Here is a 25,867-nt window from a genome sequence, read left to right as displayed (position 1 = left end):
CACAAATGCACAATGATTCTTGTATATGTACACACACAATGCAAATGTGTTTGCTCAGATTGGCAGCATGGTGACCCATTATACAAGTTTTATGTAAATACCATTTATAATCAAATCACTTCCAGTGATCCGGATTATACAGTGCCTTTAAATGAGATAATATATGTGAAATTTTTAGCAAAATACCTAAAGATGCTCAATAAAAATGCTAGCCAAATAGCTTCTTTTATTATCCCTGCTTCGGCTTTCCTCTATTGCTATGAATGATTGAGAATGTTTTTTTTTTGTTTTAGAACCCTACTTTCAAATAATGATTTGTGTAATTCACACTAAAGCTATTTTTCTTTATTACAAAGTGCATTTCTTTTCTATTGCACATACAAAAGCAAAAGTCTAGTTTTGTAGAATTTATTTTATCCCGATATATAGATTTTTTAAAACATTTAATTCTTTGGGAAAAGTTACTGTAGTATGCTATATTGTTTTGGGTTTTTTTGGTATGTTTGCTTATTTGTTTTGATACAGGGTCTTGCTGTTAAGGTCAAGCCAGCCTTGAACTCACTATGTAGCCCAGCTGGCCTCCAACTCATGGCAATTCTCCTGCCTCAGCCTCCCAAGTGCTAGGATTACAGGAATGTGCCACCACACCTGGCTTTGCTATATTGTTTTTAATATATTAAAATATTTCCAAATACAGAAAGTTCAAAAGAATCAGAACACAATCACCTATGAAAGTAGATTATTCTTAGAAGCAAGATGGAACCCAGGCATGGTGACACACATCTGTCACCCCAGCATTCTAGGAAGCTAAGGCAGGAAGATCACAAGTTTGAGCCCAGCCTGGACAACTCAGCAAGATCCTGTCTCAAAAAAAAAAGTACTACGTATATAGCTCAATGTGAATGCTCTAGCTTCAATCCCCAGTTCCTCCACCCCAAAGTAAGATGAAAATATTGTTTTGGTTTTAAATAGTTTAGACTGTGTTAGTTGTTGGTCATTGTACTAATTAGTTTTCAGTCTGATGATCTTTTCTTCTGCTAGTATCTTATTGACTTATCTGGGACAGAGTGATCATTTTAGATTTTTTAAAAAATGGTTTGGGGCTAAACACAGTAAATCCTGATCCCAGTTCAGGAGTCTGGGGGGCCCCAAAAATCCCAGAAGCAGCTCAGCTTTTTCTCACCTCTCTAAGGAAAAGTGATGCCCAATCCCATGCAGTCCCTTGTTACCTGAAGGCGAGAACCATTCACTCATTGTTAAGGGCTTTCCTTCCTCTCACTGCAGCCACAGGGGGCCTCACCCTCCTCATGTCCTCTACGGCTCTTCATTCCCTTGGTATGAAGCCTGTGGGTCACAGTGGGAATGTGAAAGATCCTGGGCCTCTTAGTTAGCCTCTTCATCACTGGGACAAAATACCCTGCATGCACAACTTAAAGGAAGGAAGGTGTATTTTTGGCTCATGGTGACAGCCCGTGATCTGTTAGCTCCAACACAGAAATGGGATGGTGGAGGAACGCTGCTCACATCACAGCAGCCAGGAAGCAGAGAGAGAAGGGAGGAACTGGGGAGGGAGATGCAGCCTCCCAGGTGATGCCCCCAGTGACCTGACTCTTCTGACCAGGTCCCATCTTCCAACAGCAAGTCAGCTGTGAACTCATCAATAGACCAGTCCACCAGTGAGCATAGCACCAGATCTGAGCCATAACACTGGGGAAGGTGACACGTGAAGTAAGCTCTGTCATGCATTAAGCTTATTAGATGCCTTCCTGAGAGGAGATGTTAATGTGGGTGGGGGGAGCAAAATTGCTTAAGTGACTTAAATGGCTCCGAATTCATAGACAGGTTTACCATTGGCCAGTCTTCCATCCAAATTGTTCTTGATCTCTTCATCGTGTGTGTTGTAGCTGCAGCTCCCACTGAAGCCACAATGAGGGACAACCTCTTATCTGCCGGAAGTTACATTCCAGAACTGTGATGGCAAAGGCAAGGGGAATGAGCAGAGGCAAGTGAAGTTGCTCAGAGCAAAAATGTCAAAACTGTGTAGATGGACAGTCAGCCCTTAATGTTCCAGGATGTTCTGCAGAGGGTCCATACCAAAATCCAAGGGTGCTCAATCCGTTGTATAAAATGATGTAGTATTTTCATATAACCTATGCACATCCACTTGTATACTTTAAATTATCTCCAAATTACTTATACCTAATACAATGTAAATGCTATGTATTTGTTGTCATTTTTTTTCAGTGCTGGGGATTGAACCCAGGCTTTTGCCCATACTTGGCAAATGTCCTACCTCTGAACTATACCCTTAGCTCCATAAACAGTTGTTATACTGTATTTATGGGCTAAAGGTAAAAAAAAATCGGTGCATGTTCAGTATAGATGCACATTTATTTTTTGAGTACTTCCTGTCTGCAGTTTGTTGGATCCACAGATGTTGAACACATGGATATGTAGGCTGGCTATAATTAGTTTTGCAGATGCACATAAACCCATCATGTCCTCTGCACAGAGCTGGATAGCATCACAGACAGACCCCAAACCAGTCTAACTGCTTGGTTGAGCCTTTTTGGCTCTGCTTTAACCCATTCCATTCTTCATTTATTAAGGGCTTCAGTTGGAATGAGCCAGGCCCAAAGATTTACCTTTGGAGAAGAGAGATGAAGTCCTGGTAAGACTTCCTAGGTGTATGTGAATCTGCTTGTTGAGGCTGAGCTGTCTCTGTGCACTTGTGGTTGGTATTTCCAGAAATGGATTGAATCCTTTCCTTCCCCTTTAGAAGTCTGTTTGTCTGTGGTCTTGTGTTGGGATTTGAAAGCCAGGTGTTTTTGCTGCTTCTCGCTTCTCTAGGTCACTTTTCTGTTGCAAAGCTGTTTTTCTCATTAGGTAGTGAAGATCTCCATAAATTGTCCTACCTTGCTTAGTAGAATGTCTGTGTAATAATAATGCCAGTGCCTTGCGTGTGTATAGCATTTTATGGTTTTCAAAGCATTTTTGCCTATATTATCTCACTGTGCAATGCTGTCCTGGTGTTCTGTATTTACTCACCATTTTCATCAATCTAGGTACTTTTATTTCTTTCTTCTACTAACTCTGAGGATACTACACAGCGTTTATTCCCCACCCCCAACATTTTATTTTCCCCAAGGGCCAAAGGTGGATAAGAAATTTTTCAAAGAATGGTAACAGCATATATAAATGATCCTGTTTTCTGATGGCAAAGTGAAGATAACCTAGATGCTGTTTACATGTTATCTCTGAGAATAATGTTCTTCCTTGGGTTCACTTTCTCAGCAGGAGTGCTGAAAACAATTTACTGTAATAATTGCACCTATGCACCCTCCTCCCACCTTCTTTAATCATTGAAACCCTGAGAATGGAGGAAGTGTGAAAGTTAGATCCACATAGTCATTTTGTAGGTGCTTTTTGTTTTTGTACTTAGAGTTTATTTTTCTCCTTTCTCAATTTTAGAGCATTGTTACTGATATTATTCATTCCAGATGGAGAAATTATAACTTCATCAGCACCTTTGTTTCCTTGGAACTACATGGTTGCACAGTGTATCATTTATGAAATAGAAGGTGCTTTAAATTAAAGCCTGTAAGGTGGATCTGTAAGTTGTATTTTAAAGGTTTTCTGTAGAGCATTTTGGAACCTCCTTTAAGGTTCATTGAGACAGGCCCATGAATTCCTTGAACTCACTTCTTACTGTCCCACCATTTCCATGACTCATCTCTGTCCCTCCACCACTCCACCCCCAGATGCTAGGGTGCCATCAATGACCAGGTGACTGTTTAAAGTCAGACAAGAGCCAGGGGATTTAGCTCAGTGGTTGCGCCACCTGCCTCACAAGTGCAGGGTCCTGAGTTCAATCCCCAGTACCAAAATAAATAAATAAATAAAAAGACAAAGAATACGATTTCAGGGCTGAGAAGCACCAACAAGGTTGCGTGGGCTCTTCTGGTCTCTACATTCCTTCTGTACCATCCTTGAGTGATCAGTGAGCCCCAGCCCATTCCACCTAAGGAGTGGAAGAGCCCATCCATTTTTTGAGCCCAAAACTATCTCACTGTAGTTTCTGTTCAGTTCCCCAAATATTGAGTGCCTACAATACATGAGGCACTGTTCAAGAGGCTAGATTCAGCAGAAAAGGCACAGACAGAATAATGCTATTATGGCTAGCTCCATCTCTTGGAGATTCTTCTACACAGAAGTTCTTCAGTAACTTCAAGGCTATGCTGTGAGGGCTTCTGAGTCTTCACATCAAGCTAACACCCCAGTTAACCTAGTGTAACATAGCTTCAGGTCTTTTCACTGTATGTATTGCTCTATCTTTCCATTAATTTTAATATTGAATATTCAGTTCAATATTTGCTATACATTTAATTAAATTGATTTTAGTAGACTTATTTTATAAAGGCAATATCCACTTGAAGAAATTCTGAAAAATACAGGCAACTATATAAAATATAACAAAACTACCTGTAATCCTGTTACCTACTGTTAAAATGCTGATATATTTCTTTTTAGCATTTTCTAACTTGTATCTATTTACATAGTTGAGATTATAGTTTTGTATCCTGTTATCCACTCTTGTTGCTTATTTTACATTTGATATAAAACAGTATATTCATAAAAATCATCTACATGGCTAAATAATATTCCAGTTAGATAGACTTTCTTAAGGTTAAATCATAAAGTAGTGGTAGAGATTCCGGAAGTAGGCTACACTGTTGCCTCTTTATTCAGTCTTCAGCCTCTTAAGCCACTCTACTTCTGAGTGATAATAGTACTTTGTGGAACGAAGCTGTTGGAATACTTTTCTCCTGTGGATTTTTCTAGTTTAGGTTAATCTGGATCTATTGCTTTCCCCCCTTTCTGTCTGCTCCTTTGTGTTTCCTCATAGTCATGCTCTGCCCATTTGCTTGGAGAACAGGGGTGACAATCGTGTTTTCTTGTAACATGCACTGCAGTATCCAGGTGGCTGCTTTTGAGGTTCTGTTTCTACCAGGTTCAGGCTTGAGGAGTGCCTTGGAGGCTGTTCCTTGGGACTAAACAATGGCAGGCTTACTCTGGTCCTTGGGTTGCAGGACTCCAGCTGAACCAGAAGGCCCTCACCACCTTCCCAGATGTGGTGGTTGTGCGGGTGTCCACGCCCTCCGTGCAGTCGGACAGCGACATCACTGTCCTGAGGCACCTGGAGAAGCTGGGCTGCCGCTTGGTCAACAGCTCACAGAGCATTTTAAACTGCATCAACAAGTTCTGGACATTCCAAGAGCTGGCCGGACATGGGGTCCCCATGCCAGACACCTTCTCGTATGGTAAGTCCTTAAAAGGCAATTGGAACTTATTTTTCCAACCACTTGCATGTCTGTGTTTTCTCTCTCTGGAAAGAAACTTTCTAGTCTTTCTTGTTGCCTTTCAATGAGTCTTCATCTTAGGTGATAGAACATCTTGATTCTGTATCATGGCCATTCTCTCTGAAATGGCTATGCTTCTTTCTGTATGTAAGTCATTCACTAAATATGGACCTGTACATACTCTGTGCCAGCCAGTGAGCAGAGGAAGCACTGGGCTATAACAGAAAGGGGGTGGACCCCACAGCATTCTCAGTTCATCAGAGACAGAAGACAAGAAACAGGAAGCCTCAGTGAAGTGTAATCGGTGTTATGGTAAGAGCTAGCACCCCTAGGTGGTATAGGAATATATAGGAGAGCTCCCAGTGCCATTTAGAAGGCATTGAGGGACACTTCCTGAAAGAGATAACATCCAAGTGAGTGAAGTTACCCTGCTAAAATAAGGGGTATGGGGGAGTCACTTAACCAGAGAGCAGAATTTAGAAAAACCTAGCAAAAAGATGAAAGAAAAGGTAAGACAAAACATGACCTATTGGTGCTGTTGTGAGTAGTTTGTAGAATGTTGAGAGAAACAGATTTGAGATGTAAGATTGGGAACACAAACTGGATGTAGTGGGACATACCTGTAATCCCAGTACTTGGGAGGCTGAGGCAGGAGGATCGCCATGAGATCAAGGACAGCCTGGACTACATAGTTAGTTCAAGTCCAGTCTGAACTACATAGTGAGACCCTGTCTCAAAAAAAAAAAAACCCTGAAGTTGGGAAGACAAGAAGGTGCCATATATAGCATGTGATGGAGATACAGGAAATTACTGGAGGGCTTTAGCCAGGAGATTGGCCTGATCACAGTCACATTGCAGAAGATCACTTTGGCCACACCATGGAGAAGGAATTGGAGGGGCCAAAGTAGAGACAAGATAGTTGTAGGCTTTTTAAATAGTCTGAGTGAGCAGCAATGGTCTAAAACTTACAATGAGAATGAAGATAAGGGAGCTGATTCAAGAATTATGAAGGGTATAGAAATAATAGCATAGTGATTGACTGGGTATGGGGACTATGGAGAGGAATCAGGGTGACTGGTTTCTGGTTTGAGCAACCAGAGGTGAACACAGACATTCACTGAGACTAGAAGAATGGGAGAGGAGAAGCAGATTAGTGATTAAGGGGTGAGTGGTTTTGAGGTGGGGATGCATTCAGTTTGAGGCATGTTCTGTTCGAGATGTCTACAGTATATGCAAGTAAAAATGCTCAGTAGGTAATGGTGAATGGATCTGAAAGAAGTGCAGACTAGAGAGGGGGATTTGGAAACCTGTATTATGTTAAGCAAAGTCACAGGAATGGATGATGTTACTCAGAATATATAGAATGAAAAGAATAGTGGGCAAAACCATATGCTTAAAGGGATTGAAGTGGTGCAATTTATGTTTTACTGTGACTGTTGTACCACAATAAAAAATTAAATAAAAAAGAAGGAATCCTTGAGGGAATGGGTAAAGGAAGAGGAGCCTATAAGTAAATTAGGCGCAAGTGGAGAGGTAAGAAGAGAGGCCCTAGAAACCAGTGGGAAGACTGTTCTGGAAAGGATGGTGTAATTAAGTGTCATGTGTCTTCTAAAGGACAAATCATGTCAGCTCTGAGATGTATGTTGGGTTTAGCAACAGGGAGTTTAATGAATGCAGTTTCAGCCTTGTGATGAGAGAAGCCAAATTGTCAGGCGTAAGGGGCTGTGGGGAAGCGAGGAGATGGAAAAGGTCAGTTTCTGTAACTCCTTCAAGCAACTTGGTGAGTGTTCAACGTTGTAGCAGAGGAATGATGCAGGACCAAGGAACAGAGTCTTAATTTAACATGAGAGAGAACTGAGCATGTTCAAAATGTTGATGAAGTTAGAACTGAGGTTGAAGAGATAGCAGAAGGGGACACTTTAATGGTGCAAGAGCCGTGAGGAGGTGACAGGGAAAGTGGTCCAAAGCACAAGGGCAGTGATGGCCTTTGATTAAGAGTAGCTCACTCTCACTGAATCAATAGAGAAGGACAAAAGAAAGTCTAGGAAGAAATTAAATTTATGAGTGGGATATTAGGAAGTTGGGAGTTTCCATCTTACGAAACATCCTCTTCATGAAGATGCCCCTGATTACCTACACTACCCCCACATTTTAAAAGCAATCATGTATATTTTTCTGAACAAGGCAAATCTTATTACTATTCCAAAGTATTTTGCTTTGCAGAAGTTGATAAGCTATGAATCCATCTGTGCTAGGCAGGATAATGAATCCACAAAGATGTCCATGACTTAAAGATGCCCTGGAACCTGTATACTAGGTTATGTGGCAAAGGGGAATGAAGGTTACAGATGGTGTTAAGGTTGCTAATCAGATAACCTTAAATAGGAAGATCATCCTAAATTACCCAGATAGGTTCAAAGTAGTAAGCATCCTTAAAAAGAGGAGGAGGCATGCTATGGAAGGACAGAGTGATGAGACATGAGGACTCCAACACTGCTGGCTGTGAAGATGGAAGAAGTCCAGGAGCCCAGGAATGGGAGTGGCTTCTAGAAGCTGGGAAAGGCAAGGAAACAGATTCTGTCTTAGGAATGCAACCTGCTGGCACTTTGATTTTAGCCGAGAGAGACCCATTTCAGACTACTAATGGCAGAACTGTAAGACAATATCCTTAAGTTTAAACTTCCAGGTTGTTAGTACAGTAATGTCTTACTTCTGCAATAGAAAACTATTATATCAACTAATGTACCTATAAAACACATCTCTCCAGCACATTTTTGAGAGCTAGGAAGTAAACCAAAAGGACCTCTAAGCAACCTCAATATGTGTCACAACCCCAACAGACATCAAACTTCACTTAACAGAGGGGAAAGCCTTTTAGACTCTCGTTTGAAGCCCAGTTTTCCCTATGTAGGAAAAGTTATTCCACAGGTTGCTTTTCCTTTCTAAGCCCTTTGGGAGAAGAAGCAGGCAGAGAACATCCTGGCCTATGCTGACAGCAGTGAGAAATAATGGAGCCTTCCAGCCAGGAAGGCTCCAAGAACCAGCTCCAAGAACTAGAAGGAGTGCTAGTTGGGTGTCATTAAACAGAGAACAAATGCTGTTCCTAAGGGCATTATAGTACAGTTGTTAATGTTCATCATATTGACCCTAAGTGATCAATATAGTATGAGTAGGAAGCGAATGAAGCTTATTTGAGACTTTAGAAACATTTCATATTTTTAAAATTAAAGCTTAAATAATTCAGTGAAACTAGTTGAGGCTTTAGAGGCATGCCTTAACTTGGATGAGACAAATCTCCAGATGTGGTTCCTTTGGGGATCGGTTTTTTATTGCTGCATAATAAACTATGAAAATCTTAGCCACTAACAAACACTGATGGATTATCTCTCAGTTTCTGTGGGTCAGAAGTCCAGCCACAGCATAGAGTCTCCCCAGGCTGAAATCAAAGTGTTGGCTGGGGCTGTAGTCTCCAATGAGGTTTGGGTTTTTTTTTTCTTCCCAAGATGACTTAGTATTGGCTTTCAGTTCCTTGCAGTTGTAGGTCCAAGGTCTCCACTTCTTCATTAGCTATCAACTGTGGGCCAATTTAAGTTCCTGCAAGCTGCCCACGCTTCTCTGCTACATGGCCCTCTCTGTAGCCCAACAGTTTGCTTCCACAAGAACATTAGAAGAGTCTCTGGTGCTTTACCTTCTTTTAAGGGCTTACCTGATTAGGTCAGGCCCACCAAGAATCATCTTCCATTTGACAACTTAAAGTCAGTCAATTATTAATGTAGAATGATATCCCATTATGTTCATTGGTTCCTCCCATATCCAAGAGGGATTCTACAAGGAATATTCACCAGAGCATGGGATCTTGGGGGCCAGCCCAGAATTCTCCCTATCACAGCCATTGTGAAGGGAAAGCTACCTATCCTGTGAGGATTCCTTGAACTATAGCACATGCACCCTTCACCATGTAGAAGGTGCTTGATGGATGTTGGTTTCCTTGCCTCTCTGCTCCCACTTTTTACATTACAGGTGTATAACACCTGTCTGTTGGGTAGAATGGATTGGAGTTGCTTTAACCAGAGAGATTCGAGGCCTTCTGGGATTTCCGAAGGGACCAGGCCTCCGGGGGACCACTGCCTGTTACCAGTCTTTACGTTCATTGACTCTCGGCTTTTCTTGGCAGGTGGACATGATGACTTTTCAAAAATGATTGACGAGGCTGAGCCCCTGGGCTACCCAGTCGTGGTGAAGAGCACACGAGGCAACCAGGGTCAGTGCTGCTCCTGGTCTTCCTGCGTAATGAGTCTATCAGGGCTGAAGTTCCGCTGCACAAGACACCAAGCCCACGGGAGCATCACTTGAGGAGCTTGCAGTGTGGTTCTCCTTGTTCCCTCCACTTGGTCCCCAGCCCCACCTGTCCTTTCTTTTGCCAGACCCTTCTGTCTACTGCAACAGACTCTGGCCCTGAGTAGTTGGTTCGTTAACTCCATTGCCAGTGCATGCTCTGTTCCTTTTTTGAGTAATTTCTCTGAAACATGAGATCTATTCTTGTTACTCCCTTGCTGAACAATGCTTCCAAGCTCCTGTGCTGTCTGTTTGGCAAAGTCCATGTTCACAGTCACAACCCTAAGGCTCTGTGCAGACAGACACAACCTTTCTCTGCTGCCTTCTTTGGCCATATGAACCCTCCATAACCACTTTCAGACTTCTCTCTTTTGCCATGTAGACCATATATTGTCTTCTCTTTAAAAATCAGCTCTCTTGCCTTGACTGCGAGTGCCATCTTCCTTTGTCTACCTGGTGAACTTCTCCTCATCCTTTAAGCCAGCTCCCCAAGTCACTTTTTTTCTACTTACACTCCTAGTCCGCCCGCCCCCCCAGACAAAAGTAATTGCTCTTCCCCCTTTTTTTTTGGTACTGGGGATCAAACTCAGAACCTTGTACTTGCGAGGCAGGCGGCAGAACCACTGAGCTAAACCCCCAGCCCCTTCTCTTTTTGTTTCTGTAGCACTTTGCACAGGCTTCTGACACAGTGCTACACTCTATGGCAGTTTGAAGTGCCTTTTTCCTTTATAAACTATGAACTTCTCAGCAGTGAGGACCAGGTCTTCAGCACTTGTCTCTGTAAGGCCTGCTACAGCGGGGTGCATGGTGGGGACTCTGTAGAGACATCAGCAGAGAAAGCAATCCTCCTGCAGTGTGTGAGTGGGTCCCTCACTGTGAAACCCAGATGGTAGAGCGTACTTAAGCCTAGCACCTCTGGAGTGAGAGAGATAGATTGGCCTAAACAGATGTATAATAATGGGCCGGGGATTTACCTCAGTGGTTTCGCTGCCTGCTGCGCAAGTGCAAGGACCCGAGTTCGATCCCTGGTACAAAAAAACAAAAAACAAAAAACAAAAACAGATGTATAATGACAGTCACTAACTGCTAAGTAGGAAATGGACTAGCCTAAGGGAAGGAGGGGCCGACTCTGCCCCAAATGCTTCATTGGAAGAAAAGGAGGCTTAAGTTACCACATAGAATTGGAACTGGAGATGAGTAAGCAGCATACAGAACAGGGGGAGCAGATAACCTGTGGGAAGAGAGGGGGCTGTTGAGGAGCAAGGCAAATGAACCTGGGTGGCAAAGTAGAGCTCTTAATACGACTTGTATGTATGCTGCTGTGCTAACATTCAATCTCTGTACTTGTTAAAAGTTATAAAGTATAAGTAACATAACATGCTGCTAATGCTTATTGACCACCTACAGAGTGCCACATATTATTTAGTCTAGACTGAGGATACAGATTTGAACAAAACAAAAATTCTCACCCTCAAGGAGCTTACATAGTAGAAAGATGTGGCTGATGAAAAATAGAAATTAAATGTAACACATAATATTTTTTAAGTTTTCAAAATTGAGATATTATCTATACAAAAATTACCATCATAAAATATAAAATTCAGTGGATTTTGGCATATTCACTGTGTTTTACAGCAATTACCAGGTTAATTCCAGAACATTTCTATCACCCTGAAAAGAAACCTTATACCTATTAGAAGTTAGTCCTAACTACTTCTTCCTCAGTCCCTGGCAGGCACTGGTCTATTTGGTGTCTTTATGGATTTGCCTATTTTGGACATTTTATATAAATGGATTCATATAACATATGGACTTTTGTGTCTGACTTCCTAGCAGGTTTTCAGGGTTTATCTATGTTGTACTGTGTAACACTGTTCTGTCCCTTTTTTAGGAGTCAGTGATATTCTATTATATACATACACTATATTTTGTTTATCTTTTCATTATTTGGTAGATATGTAGGTTGTTTTCACTTTGTGACTATTATGTTTTGTTTTGTTTTTGGTACCAGGGATCGAACTCAGGTCCTTGCGCTTGCGCAGCAGGTGGCGAAACCACTGAGCTAAATCTCTTGCCCACTTTGTGACTATTATGAATAGTGTTGTTGTAAATATTTGTGTACAAATTTTTGTCTGACCATGCATTTTCATTTCTCTTGGGTAAATACCTGGGAATGGAATCTCTGGCTCCTGTGTTTAACTTTTAGAGAACTGTTAATATTTTCTACAGTGGTTATGTCATTTTACATACCACAAACAATGTATGAGGATTTCATTTCCTGCTTATCGTTGCCAACACTTACTTTTTATGTATGTGTATGAGTATGTATGTATATAGCCATCCTAGTGCATATGGACTGGTTTGGGTTTTTTTTGTGATACTGGGGATTAAACCAGTTTTATTTACAATAGATGCTAGGCAAATACTTTACTACAGATGCATCCCCAGCCCTTTTCTTATTTTATTTTGAGACAGGATCTTGCTAAAGTGCATAAGTTGTTGGCCTCAAACTTGGAATTCTCCTGCCTCAGCCTTTGAAGTAGCTAGAATTACAAGCAAGCACCGCTATGCTAGCTTCATTGTTGTTTTGATTTGCATTTCTTTAGTGACTAGTGATGTCAAGCATCTTTTCATATGGACTCTTTTTATATCTTTGGAGGAATGTTTATTTAAATCCTTTGCCCATTTTAAAACGAGGGGTTTTTTTATTATTAAATTTAAATGTTCTTTAAATAATGTGGATACTAAGCTTCTATTAGATATATATTTTGAAGATTTTTTCCCCATTCTGTAGATTGTCTTTTGATTTCTTGATAGTATCTTTGATCCACAAAGATGTTTTATTTTGGCGAAGTTTGCTTATTTATTTACTGGAGCCTCTGCATCAACCTATATCCCTACTCTTTTTTATTTTAAAATTTGAGACGGATTCTCACTAAGTCACTGAGTTTCCCAAGCTGGGCTTGAATTTGTGATCCTCTGGCTTTAGCCTCTGAGAGTATCAAAACTATAGATATGTTCCACCATGCCCAGCTCTGTGTGATTTTGATGTCATTTTTGTGTCTGCTTAATCCAAGATTCCATAGGCTTACATCTGTATTTCCATTTAAAATTTTTATTTTGAGTTAATTTCCACATGTGATATGAGATCAGGGTCTAACTTCATTCTTTTGGAGTGGAGCAGATAATATTGCAGATCTTTTCCAACTCTGCCTGGATATCCTGTTTCATATGTCAGGAGACTCATTGAATGCTCCTGAAACCCTTGTCAAAAATCATACTTTGGGCAGCTGAGGATATAGCTCAGTGGTGGAGCACTTTCCTAGTATGTGTGAGCCCATGGGTTCAGTCCCCAGGACCACAAAAAACAAAACCAAAAAACCAGTTGACCATTGGTGTGATGATTTATTTTTGAGCTCTCCAACTCTCTTTCCTTTTTTTCTTTCATCAGGGCTTTCAGTTCTGTTCCATTGATACATATGTCTCGGCCACACTCTTGATTACTATATATTTAGTAAGTTATAAAATGGGGACGTGTGAGTCTTCCAATTTTGTCTTTCTTTTTCAGTATTGTTTTGACATTTGGAGTCTTTTGCATTTCGAATCAGATTTTAGGATTAGCTTGTCAATTTCTGCCAAAAAATTGGAATTTTGATGCTTATTGCATTGAGTCTATAGATCAGTTTTTTTTGTTTGTTTTTGAGATAAGGTCTTGCTATGTATGTGTAGTTCAGGCTGGTCTTGAACTCTCTGTGTAGCCCAGGCTGACCTTGAACTCACAGCAGTCCTCTTCCCCCAGCTCCCAAGTGCTGGGATTACATCCTGGCTAGATCAATTTGAAGAGTGACAATTCATGAACATGGGATGTTTTCCCATTCATTTAGATCTTTAATTTCTTTCAGCAATGTTTTATAGTTTTCAGTGAATAAATCTTATGTTTCTTTACTTAAATTTATTCCTAATACTTTAATCTTTTTGATGCTGTTGTAAATGGAATTATCTTCTTAATTTTATTTTCAGATCATTCTTTGCTAGTGTAACTCACAGTAACTTAACAGGGAAAATAGGGATTAAACAGAATTTTAACAGTTAAGTTAGACTCTTAATATATCTCCTTTAGTATCTATAAAGGATTGGGTTTAGGATCCCCCAAGGATACTAAAGTCTATAGATGTTCAAATTTCTTAAGGAAAGTGGCATAGTATTTGCAAATAACTAACACTGTATACTTTAAATTATCTCAATTTACTTATAAAATGTAAATGTTATGTAAATAATTATTAAACTATATTGTTTCAGGAATAATTGCAAGGCTTGCGATTGGTTGAATACTCGGATGGGGAGCCCTCAGATATGGAGAACTGAAAGTGTAAGGAAATAAATCTAAAGAAGGCAGGTGGTGAAGGCTATGCCCATAGAAAGTTACTAATCTTATGGACACTCTTTTTTTCTTAAGGAATAACCATCCTTGTCATAATGACTTCATAGAGCTAGTTTGAAGTATAAATGAAATAGTAAAAGAAAAAGTGCTTAGCATGTGATAGATGATTAATCTTAGTGTCCTTCTTTTTTTTTTTCTTCCTTCACTTAAAACTGTAGTTCTTTTATTAACTGCAGACTGGGCCCCATATTAGAACCTCTGTGCCAGGAACCAGTCCATAGCCCCCATCTCTGCTGAAAGTCCTAAGGTCCAGAGAACCCTGGTGCCCCTAACTGAATCCCAGGCATCTCTTGGCAGATGCCAGATCTCCTGGTGCCAAATGTCCAACTGCTTATACCTCCATGCATTGAGAGTTGGAACAAGTTGGATGCTGTGTTGTGCCCACTTGCTGAGGCCTCTAAAGTTTCCTCTTGTGCCCACTTACTGGAACCTCTCCTGTTCTTCCTGTGCCCACTTGTGGGGCACTCTCCAGCAGACACTGACTGCCCACTTAACTGCTCACCCTCCTATCACCGGTCCTGTGACAGCCTCAGATCACGTGCCCCAACTCCTCCAGTTCTCTTGGGCATCTGGGGTTTAGTATTTCAGGAATGATTGAAAACTGGTTATGACATGTTTTAGATTTTATTTTTCAGTCTTATATGCCATTACAGATTAATGCCTATTGCTGTTTTATTAAGATTTCAGAAGAGGTCTACTCCTTTTGTAATGGTAACATGAAACTTGGGAAAATCATCTCTTTGTTCCATTTTTGCAGGAAAGAATACTCAGACTGGGTATGCTTGTGTCAGATCCACAGAGCAAACCTATTAGGAATACCCCTTCTCAGAACCATTAACGAATATGCAGATGAAAAACAGATGCTGAATAATTACAAAAGCAAACAAAATAAAGAATTTAGAATCAAGAAGGAATGCCTATCTAGAGAGCAATAGATATATGGGCTATTCCCTTCTGAGGGTAGCCAAGTAATATAAATTTATCTTTCTTAAAAGGGTATCTGTCAATGGCTCCCTCCTTTGAATGCCCATAGCATTTTGCATAGACCTCTTTTACTGCACATTATGCTGGGTTGTAGTTATCTTTTTTTGGATCTCTCTCCATCCACACTTGGGCTTCCTTTAAAGTATGTTCAATTAATTATGTTCTGTAAACACTGATGGACATCTGCCCTGTGCACTGAGCCCAGTATGAGGTCTGGGGGGGGTAAAAAAAAAGTTAGCGATGGACCCTGCCTAATCAGTGTCCTCAGGGTGATAGGAGATGCTAATTAGCTGTTTTGGAAACTGAACTGATTAGCTCCTTGTCTGTGTTTATGGAATACAGTATTATTTCATTTCCAAAAAAGAATGGTGGTGAGGGAAGAGAGTGAATGGCATTAAGACTTGAGAAAAATCAAGAGAAAATAAGGTTGAATGGCCTTATTTTGAAAAAAAGCAAGAGTCTCATCAGAGAAATAGAAGGGACCAGAGCAAGGCGGGTACAAAGAGAGTTCCTGCCTGTTTGGGATAGGAAGGCAGGAGACAAGGACAGGGGCCTGAGGCTTCTCTAACTATTTTTCTTGTTCTTCATCTTTCTTCTTAAAGGAAAAGCTGTTTTTCTGGCAAGAGACAAGCATCATCTCTCAGACATCTGCCATCTGATCCGCCACGATGTGCCCTACCTGTTCCAGAAATACGTGAAGGAGTCCCACGGAAAAGATATCCGAGTGGTGGTGGTTGGGGGTCAGGTGATAGGCTCTATGCTTCGCTGCTCCACAGATGGACGGATGCAGAGCAACTGCTCTCTTGGTAAGAATGGAAGGCACAGAGTGAGCCTCTTGGTCAGGAAAGGCCACCAGGGTATTTCATTAGTCTATTTGGACCTGCTCAGTAAATGAGTATTGATGCCTGCCATCTTGTCAGACCCTTGGCCAGATGCCAGGATCTCACAGAGAAGAATAAAAAATGAGCCCTCTCCTAGGGCACAAGCGGGCTAGGAGGACATGGAAGTGCTGTGACAGAGGTCAGGTCAGGAGTGTCGGGACACTGCGGTTTGAATCCTGTCCTATAGATATTGAGACTTAGCATCGGGATTAAACAAGGGAGTGATGTGAGGACCCACATTTGAGGAAAATTCTCATTTTGGTAAAGAACAGATGGAGTAAGACAGGAGGCAGGAAGATGAATTTGGAAGATGGAGCAACAGCTCAGGCTGGGAACGTTAACCTCAAACAATAGCTGGAGGAATATCATATTTTGTTTACATTTTAATTGGAAAACTTTTTCCTCTTATGTATGATGCTGTTAGAAAGCTGCAGTTTATATTTTGGTTGAATGGGTAGCCCTTTAACTTACCCATATAGCTTGCTTTCTGTCACAGTGAGTAGAAATACTGCAGGAGGAATGTATTCCTGGCCCCATCACACAAAGCTATTGTCAACCACACTGAGCAAATTTGTATCCTGGTAAATAAAAAAATACCTACGGTCACTATTTCCTAACTCATCAGATGTACACACCAAGCCCAGTGACATAAAGAGGCTTAGACACTAATTGAGTCCTTCTTTTACTCACATTTATTAAGCAGCCCACAGCAGATTCTGCAGCAGATGTTGAGAGGATAGAGATTATGAGGGAGTCCTTGCCCTTGGCTAGCACGTGATCCAGATGTGCAAACAGATAATTGTAAAGTATTGTGGCAAAGTGGTGTGATGGTCAAGTGCTAAGATTCACTTGGACACAGTACTCAGTACTGTAGAAGTTATCTCATTCCATTTTCACAATAATCACAATAACTGCAGTAGTGAACATTACGAATTATTTTGTTTTTTAAGTTACCCTACAAAATTCATTCTTTAACTAGTAATCAGAAGGTTTTATTATATAGCCATGTTGCTTTTCTTGGTAGGCTGTTCTAAAATTGTTTTATAACCTTTTCCCTATACAATGTCATAGGTGGAGAAGGGATAGTGTTAAGGTACAGACATTAGTTATGGGACCTGAGAATACAAATCTTAAGACTTTTCGGGGAGAGTAGATGGAGACAATTTTTTAATTAATTTTATTGGTACATTTTAGATATACAGTATAATGACATTCATCATTGGAAATTTATACCTTTACATGATATATCTTGGTTCTTATTTTTCCCCATTCCCCTGCCCTCCCTTCAACCCCTCCACCCTTCCTATTTACAAAGACTTTGTTTCCATTTTTTCATATTAATTCCATTCCCTTCTTTCCTTCCCCCTGCCCCTCCCACTTCCCCTTCGCCTTTAGCTTTTTAACAAGTATAGGCCATCAGATTCTTCCTGTTCTTGGTACAGGACTTTGTCTCACAATCCTCTGTGTTTTTCTTTTCTTAAAAATGAACATTAATTTTGTTTTTTCTAATCATAAAAGGAATACATTCTCAATGTAGAAAATTTAGAAAATATAGCACACATTTTTTAAAAAAAATTATCATTATCCCCACCATTTAGAAACAGCCACTGGTAACATGTTGGTGTCATTCTTTCCAGTCTTTTTCTGACAAATATGCTTTTGCGCGATCTGGTCATACTGTGCCTTCTAAGTGTTTTCCCATGGAATTACAAACACTCTATGAGCAGTGTTATTAATGGTTGTAAAATATGCTGTTTTCTTCCCTTGTAAGATATTTAGATTATAATTTTTTTTTTAAACTGGGGATCGAACTCGGGACCTTGCACTTGCCAGGCAGGTGGTGGTTAGATCATAATTTTTTTTATCTCTTCATTTGACAAATATTTATTGAAAGCCACTATGTACCAGGGACCATGATTTTGCAGTATTTTAAATAATATTGCCATCATCATCTTTGTGCATAAAGTTTTTTTGCATACATAAAATTATTTCTTTAGTGATGGGATGGTTGAGTCAGAGGATATCAGCATTTTTAAGACTCTAGACAAGAAACAACCATATTATTTTCCCAAAGGGTGTCCTGATTTTCATTCAGACTTTTTGTGAAAAATGACAGTGCCTGTCTTGGGGCCCCTTTCAGCAGTCCTTATCTCTTCTTTGACGCATCATTTGACTTCTCAGCGAGTATCCATTGCCACCTTGACTCACTATGCTTTCCCCACAGGTGGTGTGGGTGTCATGTGCCCACTGACAGAACAAGGCAAGCAGCTGGCAATTCAGGTGTCCAACATCCTGGGCATGGACTTCTGTGGCATTGATCTTCTCATCATGGATGATGGCTCCTTTGTGGTGTGTGAAGCAAATGCCAACGTTGGCTTCCTAGCCTTTGATCAGGCATGCAACTTAGATGTGGGTGGGATCATTGCAGACTATTCCATGACCTTGCTGCCAAACAGGCAGACTGGGAAGATGGCTATCCTCCCAGGACTGTCAAGCCCCAGGGAGAAGAAGGAGCCAGATGGTTGTGCTTCAGCTCAGGGAGTCACAGAGAGCGTCTACACCATCAACAATGGGTCTACCTCTAGCGAGAGTGAGCCTGAACTGGTAGAGGTCCGGGATTCCTCAGCAAATACAGTGGGGGGATCACCCCCTGTGCTCTCTGAGCCTGGCTACAACATTAACAATAGGATTGCTTCAGAATTAAAACTTAAGTGAATTCCTGCTTTTTGGCAGCATTTAAACCAAATCGTACTGCTTCCCTAGTAGTTTCATGTGAATAAAATCTGGACTAATGTGATTTCATTTGCACAGGAACAAGAAATCCAAATCTGGGCACTCAGCATTCTTTCTAATGATGATTTGAGCAAATGGCCTAGCTTTGTGGTTTTTGCAAAGGCTAATACGAAAACACTCACCACCACCGAAATCTCAGCTGATCAGTTTGAGACTAAGGCCTGCTGTGAGTACTTGGATAGAATGGTAGACTTTAAGGCACTGATTCTGTGCTGCTGTTTCTGGCTATTAGCAGTCAAGAACATGAATTTGGACTGGCTCCTGGAAACACTACTCACAACCATGAGATGGAAGCCTGTGCAGATGAGGTGGAATGTGACTAGAGTAATATGTTCTTCACTCAGCATGTGTGTGATGCTTGGAAAATACATAGCTGAAATACTATCAAGAGGATCAGTCTCTGCTTCCCTTCAGTCACATCCTGACCATATTTCTTCAACACTCAGGATATGGTGTTTTAGGACGCTTCTTCATTAGCATTCGCAATGAAGCACTTTGTAGAAAGTGGGATTGAATGTTCTTTGACCTTACTGGTTGACATATGCCCTGCTTTGTAACTGGGACTTTCTGCAAATTGCTTTGCCACTCTGAATTCACCCTGCTTCAACTAATGCCAGCTCCAGCAGCTTCTTGCACCTTTGCTGCCTTTGGCCTCAGCTGGAAAGGTACTTCAATGGGCTGGTGGCCACACACTGTTTCTTAAGCGTGCACTAGAATCTAACACCATGGACTTGCTTTTCAACAAATTCTGTTTGCTTGTCATCCAGAAGCCAGTGGGTTTTTACCACAGAAAGTTACCAGAAGATAATCATTTTTCCCCTTCCTCTGCTGAAACTTTATGTACTGTGTAGCTGTAGAAGGGTTTCTGTATGAGTCAATGTTGTGGGCCTATTGGGTAGAGCCAGCCATTGGAAACACACTGCGATCCCCTGGACATTCTACTCTTATCCAGGCTCCAGAAACCTGTCCTTACCCCCTTTACAAAACTGAGGAGACTCAGGTATTAGGAATTACTCCTTGCACAGTGTGGGAGGGGAGCTCATGTAGACATGACACCAAGTGCTTTTCATTTTAACTCTTCAAGCAGTAGATCAGACCTTTCCCTTAGGAGAAATCATAGTGAAGGACTTTTCCATTTCTGTTTATATGAAGTATAACTGAAAATGAGCAATGACCAGGTACACTAGGACATATGCACTCAAGAATTACCATTATTGGAGTTATTTGCTTGGGAGACCATACTCTTGAGCTATGATGTTGCATGTGCCAAGAATGCTACAATTCCTCTTTGGGATTATCTTTGAAGCCAGGAGAGGAAGAGGCCTCACAACTTTATAATCAGACCTTTTGTTGTTTTAATCTCCCTCCTCCTGTGCCACCTGCTAAGGTAGTGCTAAGCTCCTCACCCATTTTATTTATCAGACTTATTTTCTACTGCCCTTTGGTTGTTGAAAAAATATTTCTCAAAAAATAGATCTGCCCTTAAAGGACAAAGATTGACTAATCTTAGGAAGCTTACAAGTTGACAGTTTCCAAAGAGAGTTCTAGAAATGTTCTGCATAAGGTGACCTTCATGAAATAAACATATATCTTTCCAAGGTAACTACTTTGAAGGCAACACCACCCATTTGAGTGCAAACTTCCTCTGCTGTAAATATAAAATGAGTGTAAAGTTAAACTATTACATTCTTCACAAATTTAAGTAGAAATTGGTTCTTACAATATTGTGGTGAAAACCAGATCTCACCAAGGAACAGTTGTACAATTGAAAAGTGTTTGGTGCCATGTGACTGTAATGTCATGCAACACTGTTGTAGTTTAAATGCAGTCCATAGGATGCATGCCACTGAACTGTAACCCAAGTAATATGTCTTGTACAGTTGAAAATTGATAATACTTCACCCTTACGTAGGTTAAGATGTACCTTATCTTTACCACTCAGAGTGGCTTTAGAAGAAGGATAGTTTTTGGTTTGTTCATGCTGGAATTAATCAGATTTTTTCTGTGTAAACATCTGAAACAGGTGTTGACCTCCTGGAAGCTGCATTCATTCATGTTTACTGTTTGGTGTAAGACTTGTCTCCACAATTTGTCTAAACGGATGCTAGCCAGGCCCCATTCTGAGCAGAGCAGCTAGCATGTCTCCAGAGTCCTTTGCCAAAGGAGACCTATTTTCCAGCTGGTAGTGACATCTGTTGTGTCACTGGCATTATTGCCTGGAACCTAGTCCTGTCTAGAAGTAGAGAAAGCTGATTCACAGCTGAATCCTTCCAGGATTTTCCATACCACAGCTGGCTGTGAGCTGTGAGCCTCAGCCAGGTGGCCCAGTCACACATGTCACAGCTGCCCACGCCTGCTAGAAAAAACAAGGAACCGAGCCAAAGCCTGGTTCTGACTCTTCCCTTAGACAGCTGACCACCCTTGTGTGATCTTGTGAGCTCTGTGTATTTATTTCCCCACTCTTCAGACGGGGAAGGCCTATTGAGTTTACCTCTCAACACTGAGGTTGCAGTGAGTCAATAGGTGAGGCTGTATCATCTCGACTGTTCTGAAGAAGTTAAAGGAGGAGACCATGAATTCTTGGCATCAACAAACCAAACAGTGGAGACCCTAAGAAAGGCATGCAGCTTCTTGGAGTCCTTCTTTCCAGCTAAGGAAACTTACAACCTGAAAAGAATAAGGCTTTTGGGGATATCCCAAGACCCTTCTGGATGTGTTGTTTATAACCCAAAACCCTTGACTCTTGTATACCAACTAACGAAGTCTCCGTTATGTAACATAGATTCAGTGTCTGTATTATGGTCTTCCCTTTATCGAGTAGTAGCATCTTGAAACTGGTCAAAACTTGAGTGGTAATCAATAGCTCAGTCACTCAGAATATATATGATTCTGCACTTGGGAAAAATGTCTTCATGCTATTTGTCTGATTGGGTATGGAATGAACAGAGTATGGATGGGGGGCTTTAGATCTTTAGGATCTGAAAAACAATGTAAGCGGTTCATAGCCATTACTATCACAGTTGTAGACTCAATGCTCCCAGCTAAGGGAGACCATGATTGGAATATAGTAAGGAGGAAGGAAAAGAGGAAAGGTCTGGCATAGTTTTGTGGGAGAAAAACAAAGTTGAGATGACTTGGAATTCTAGTGGGAAGAAGGAAAAAATGGCTCTCTTGTGGGTTATTTTAATGAAGGAATCATGATATATTGATTACAGGTAGATGTCTTTGAAGCCAGTTGCCCTGTATAAAGATACTGGGATGCATGGACTTGTGTCCAACCTGGAGAATTGGGCGAGATGTGCCTCATCCCTTCTTTAAGTCTCAAGGAATGCTGGTTTTGAGAACACTATAAATCTGAAGAAGATGGAAGCAGCTAATGGGGACATGATGTTCCAGGACCACTCAAGTAACAGCTGACCCTCCCAGAATTGAATGGATCAGGATACCATGGGTGGTAAAGCCAAGAGCCACAACTTACTGAGGGAAGAGAAGGGAGTCAGGCCCGAACATGAATCCACCATCAGACAAGCCACTTCAGCTTAATACTTCCCTTTTCCCTGGAGGTGAGGCCTGTGTTTGCAGTTAGTCTGTGTAGATGTTTTGGGAAGGACCCTGAAAACAGCTAATTGTCATTGTCCTTGAAGTTAATGCTCTTAGGTTGGGGCTATAGCCTTTTAGAAAACTTGCTGCTGCCTTTGACTTTGCCACCAAGATTCAGAATCAGTACAGATGATCACTTTAAAATGTTTTTATTTGGAGACCATCCTTCTCAGGATGTTTTAATCTTCCCTAAAACTAGATAATGCCCCTTTCCAAATTTATGGCTCTGCTCTGCAGCCCTCCCTCCTAAAATGCACACAGCTGAATGTGAACTTTCTTCCTTCATGCCTTCTGATTCCCTTCTTCAGGTACAGTTCCTGCCAACATGCGACATTATCCCAAGCCCCGGGCCGATATCTTAACCCTATTTTGTGACCCTGTTCTGTGAAGTTCATGTTCTCTAGGACTCCAAAGCAACATTAGGAAAATCACCCCCAAGAGCTAGATTGGAGGGCACAGGAATTGCAGCTCTTGGAGAGCAGTCTAGTCCTCGTTTTATAAAAAGGAATTCTGGCTCCAGATGCCACAGTCACTTTGCCAGTCAGCAGCAAGGCTGAATCCAGGCAAGGTGACTTTCATCCAGGTTAGTACACAGCCAGAGGTGGTTCTGTTCCTTATACATCTAGCACTTTCTACTGTCCTGGGCCCACCCTCTGCTCATTCCCCTTCTGATGAGCTTCTTCTGAATCAATGTAGTGGTGATGGGCACATTGCTTCAGCGCTTGCATGGATCTTGGTGAGAGCCCCAAAGGCGCAAGAGATTTCCAGGGTGCAAGCTGGTTCCTGTCCTGCACCCTCTTCAAAATTAGCCAAGACCATTTAGCTCCACCCCATACTCACTGATAGCTGACTGAGGGCTTCCTCGGCCCTAATTTGGCGAATGTCCTCTCACTGCACAGGGCCTTGAAGGCCAAGGATTTGGCGTTATGAACTCCCATCAGGCACGCCTAAAGGGGAATCTGCCACACACTCTGCTTGCAATCAGCAACAAGGCCAGAAGTTTCCTCCCACTTTCTATGGCACAGTGTGTCCCCCTTACAGCAAGACACTAGGCTCAGATTCTTCTGTGTTACAGCCCAAATGTCAGCTGAGAACCCCTTACCCTTCAAATCCAAGTGGATCTAACAGCTGCTCACATTCTGATCCCTTGTATTTCTGTGATTTCTAAGGGATTTTTTTTTATAGCTACTACTGATTTCAGACTTCTGCTACCTCATTGTAAGCAACAGTGTTGTCTCATCCCCGCACTGCATCAGTGAAGACATGAAGCTCAGTGCCCTCCCCCATTTCCACCTGTAGCAAAATTCAGATGAATGTGTGTACCTGCATACTCATCTGGATGTGAGAGGGAAAAGCAGACACTGTAGCAATGCAGTCTTGGCAACATGCTCAGAATCTTCTTTTCATATACTGCAAAGGAATCTCCACTCACTTGCCATTCCACGTGGTCCCCATCTCTCTTGGAACATGGCAAGTCCATTTATGTTCTTATGTATAATCATTCCTTTATTTTTTTAACTTTGATTCCTAGCACTTGTACCTTCATGATTTCAACCTTTAGCATGGGTGGCTTACAGAAGGAATTTCCCGAACAAAGCCAACTCCTTCCTCAAGGGGAACTCACATGCTATCTCTGAAGCGGACACATTTCATTCTCACTAGGATAACCCAGCAACCTAGCAACCATGCTCACCACTAGCGTGTCAGGGGCATACCCATGGAAGGCAATAGGGGCTAGTGTGAATGGCAGCAGTTTGAGTCAAGTGGGATTCAAAACCTGACATAAGCTAGAGCTTGTAGGTACAGTCACCTCAACTTGCTAAGTCTTGCTTTTGACACTTCTGATGCAATCAATAAACACAATCTTGAAAATGAAGCACTTTTTCTTCAGGTTCCTTTCCTTTGGCTGCCCCCACTGTGAGCAATCACAAGCCTTCCTGTGCTTGTGGCTCAGTGCCAAGGGATCAAAGCTGGCAGACAGCAGCTTTGCAGCTGGGAATAGGGATGCTGGGGGTAGGGCTGGCGGCTGCTCAAGCAGGCTGTCATTTGAGCTTAATGATAGGAAAGTCTCATCCATCCTTGAGATTCTATGATGCTATACAAAAGATACAGGGGATGTATCTGGCTTAGAAATATCCTGAAGGAAAGGCTGCCTCGGACAACTGGGAGGCTGGAAAGCTGATGAGCAGCCTGGCCTTTAGTGATTTAGCACCTGGTTTTTTTGGCTCTTCCTGTATTAGGTTTACTGGCTTTGCATCAGATGAAAGGAGGAGGTGCCAAGGACTTGAATTCAACCTGTCAAACAGAGGATGAGGGGAATGCAGGAGGCCCAGGCTGTCCAGGGAACTGATACACAGCACCATCTGCACTTGACAAGAATGACAGCCCTGAGATAGATGGGACCAGCCAATAAAGTAGCTACACTTCTACTGTCCAGAGCCTGTCCTGAGTGGGACTCTTAGAATCTCCTGTTTAGAAGGATACTGATTTCCTACAAGGGAAGAGCTGGGGGCCCATGATCACTCTATGGAGCCAACAAAGTTCTTTGTGGAGGCAGGACTAGGCTGTGCTGGGTGAGTTTACATGCACCTAGAGGTCCCCCGAGCTCCAGCAGTATACTGAAGCAGGCTTGTACCAGCCAAGACAGCAGATTGTTAAATTTCCAGGAATGTTGTGAGCTGGTTATTAAACACAACCATTATTAGACATTATATAAACTTACAATTAAGATATAGGTAAGAAAAACTCAAAACTTATGAACTTCCTAATTATTTTACTATTTATGTTCTTGAGGCTGTTGACATCCATTGTATTTGTATGGTGGGAAAACTGCATAATTGTATGCCACTGCCCCTCTCTTCCCAACTCCACCATTCAAAGACATCACACTTGTAGCTTAGAATCAGCCACAGTGGGAATATCTACACCAGAAATGGGCAAACACCACATAGCATGTCTGCCACTCCTGTGAGCTGGTTGTTAAACATTTAAGAGTGCACCACCACTTCTGGGTGACAGAGAAAAGAAACTGAGACACGTAAACTGAAACATTTTCATTTCAGGGAGGTAGGACATGTGAAGATTTTCTCAGAAGCAAGGGTCCTGGTAAATTGTGCACAACCCATTCAAAGAAAACCACTTGAAAACACCACTTTTACACATGTGTGTGTGCATGCATGTGTGTGTGCGAGTGCGTGTAAAACAGCTTCTGTGTTTTTCATACATGAAAAACTCCTTTTCCTTTTGCTCTGATTCATGAGGTCAATCTCACCTGGGGGAGGTATTCCAGCTGAGTACCCTCCAGAAAAGTTCATTGTTGGCAAATTGAAAGTGCATTAATTGGCAAAATGAAAATGTGCTTTAAAGAATAGATCTTAACTAGCCACCAAAATAGCTCATTTCCAAGTGGTTTATACAGCAATACCAGAGCAATACTCTTCCAACACAGAAGAAATCATTTATAAATGATTGTT

The 25,867-nt window shown here is 41.6% G+C and overlaps 1 protein-coding gene across 1 annotated transcript in view; it reads left to right on the top strand.

Annotated features, from left to right (window-relative positions):
• Window positions 1-24,270, top strand: part of Rimkla (ribosomal modification protein rimK like family member A) — a 34,162-nt gene extending 9,892 nt beyond the window's left edge. The window contains exons 2-5 of the mRNA XM_004871814.3: window positions 5,091-5,321; window positions 9,535-9,621; window positions 15,723-15,926; window positions 18,226-24,270. Of these exons, the coding sequence (XP_004871871.1) occupies window positions 5,091-5,321; window positions 9,535-9,621; window positions 15,723-15,926; window positions 18,226-18,716 (1,013 nt within the window). The 3' untranslated portion in view covers window positions 18,717-24,270. The remainder of the gene's footprint in view (window positions 1-5,090; window positions 5,322-9,534; window positions 9,622-15,722; window positions 15,927-18,225) is intronic.
• The last annotated feature ends 1,597 nt before the right edge of the window (window positions 24,271-25,867 follow it).

Source organism: Heterocephalus glaber, unplaced genomic scaffold (assembly GCF_053883595.1).
Source record: "Heterocephalus glaber isolate CG9 unplaced genomic scaffold, H.glaber_assembly_v1.0 deba00001452, whole genome shotgun sequence".
NCBI classification, from domain to species: domain Eukaryota; kingdom Metazoa; phylum Chordata; class Mammalia; order Rodentia; family Bathyergidae; genus Heterocephalus; species Heterocephalus glaber.
This window is presented reverse-complemented; position numbering and strand designations above follow the sequence as displayed.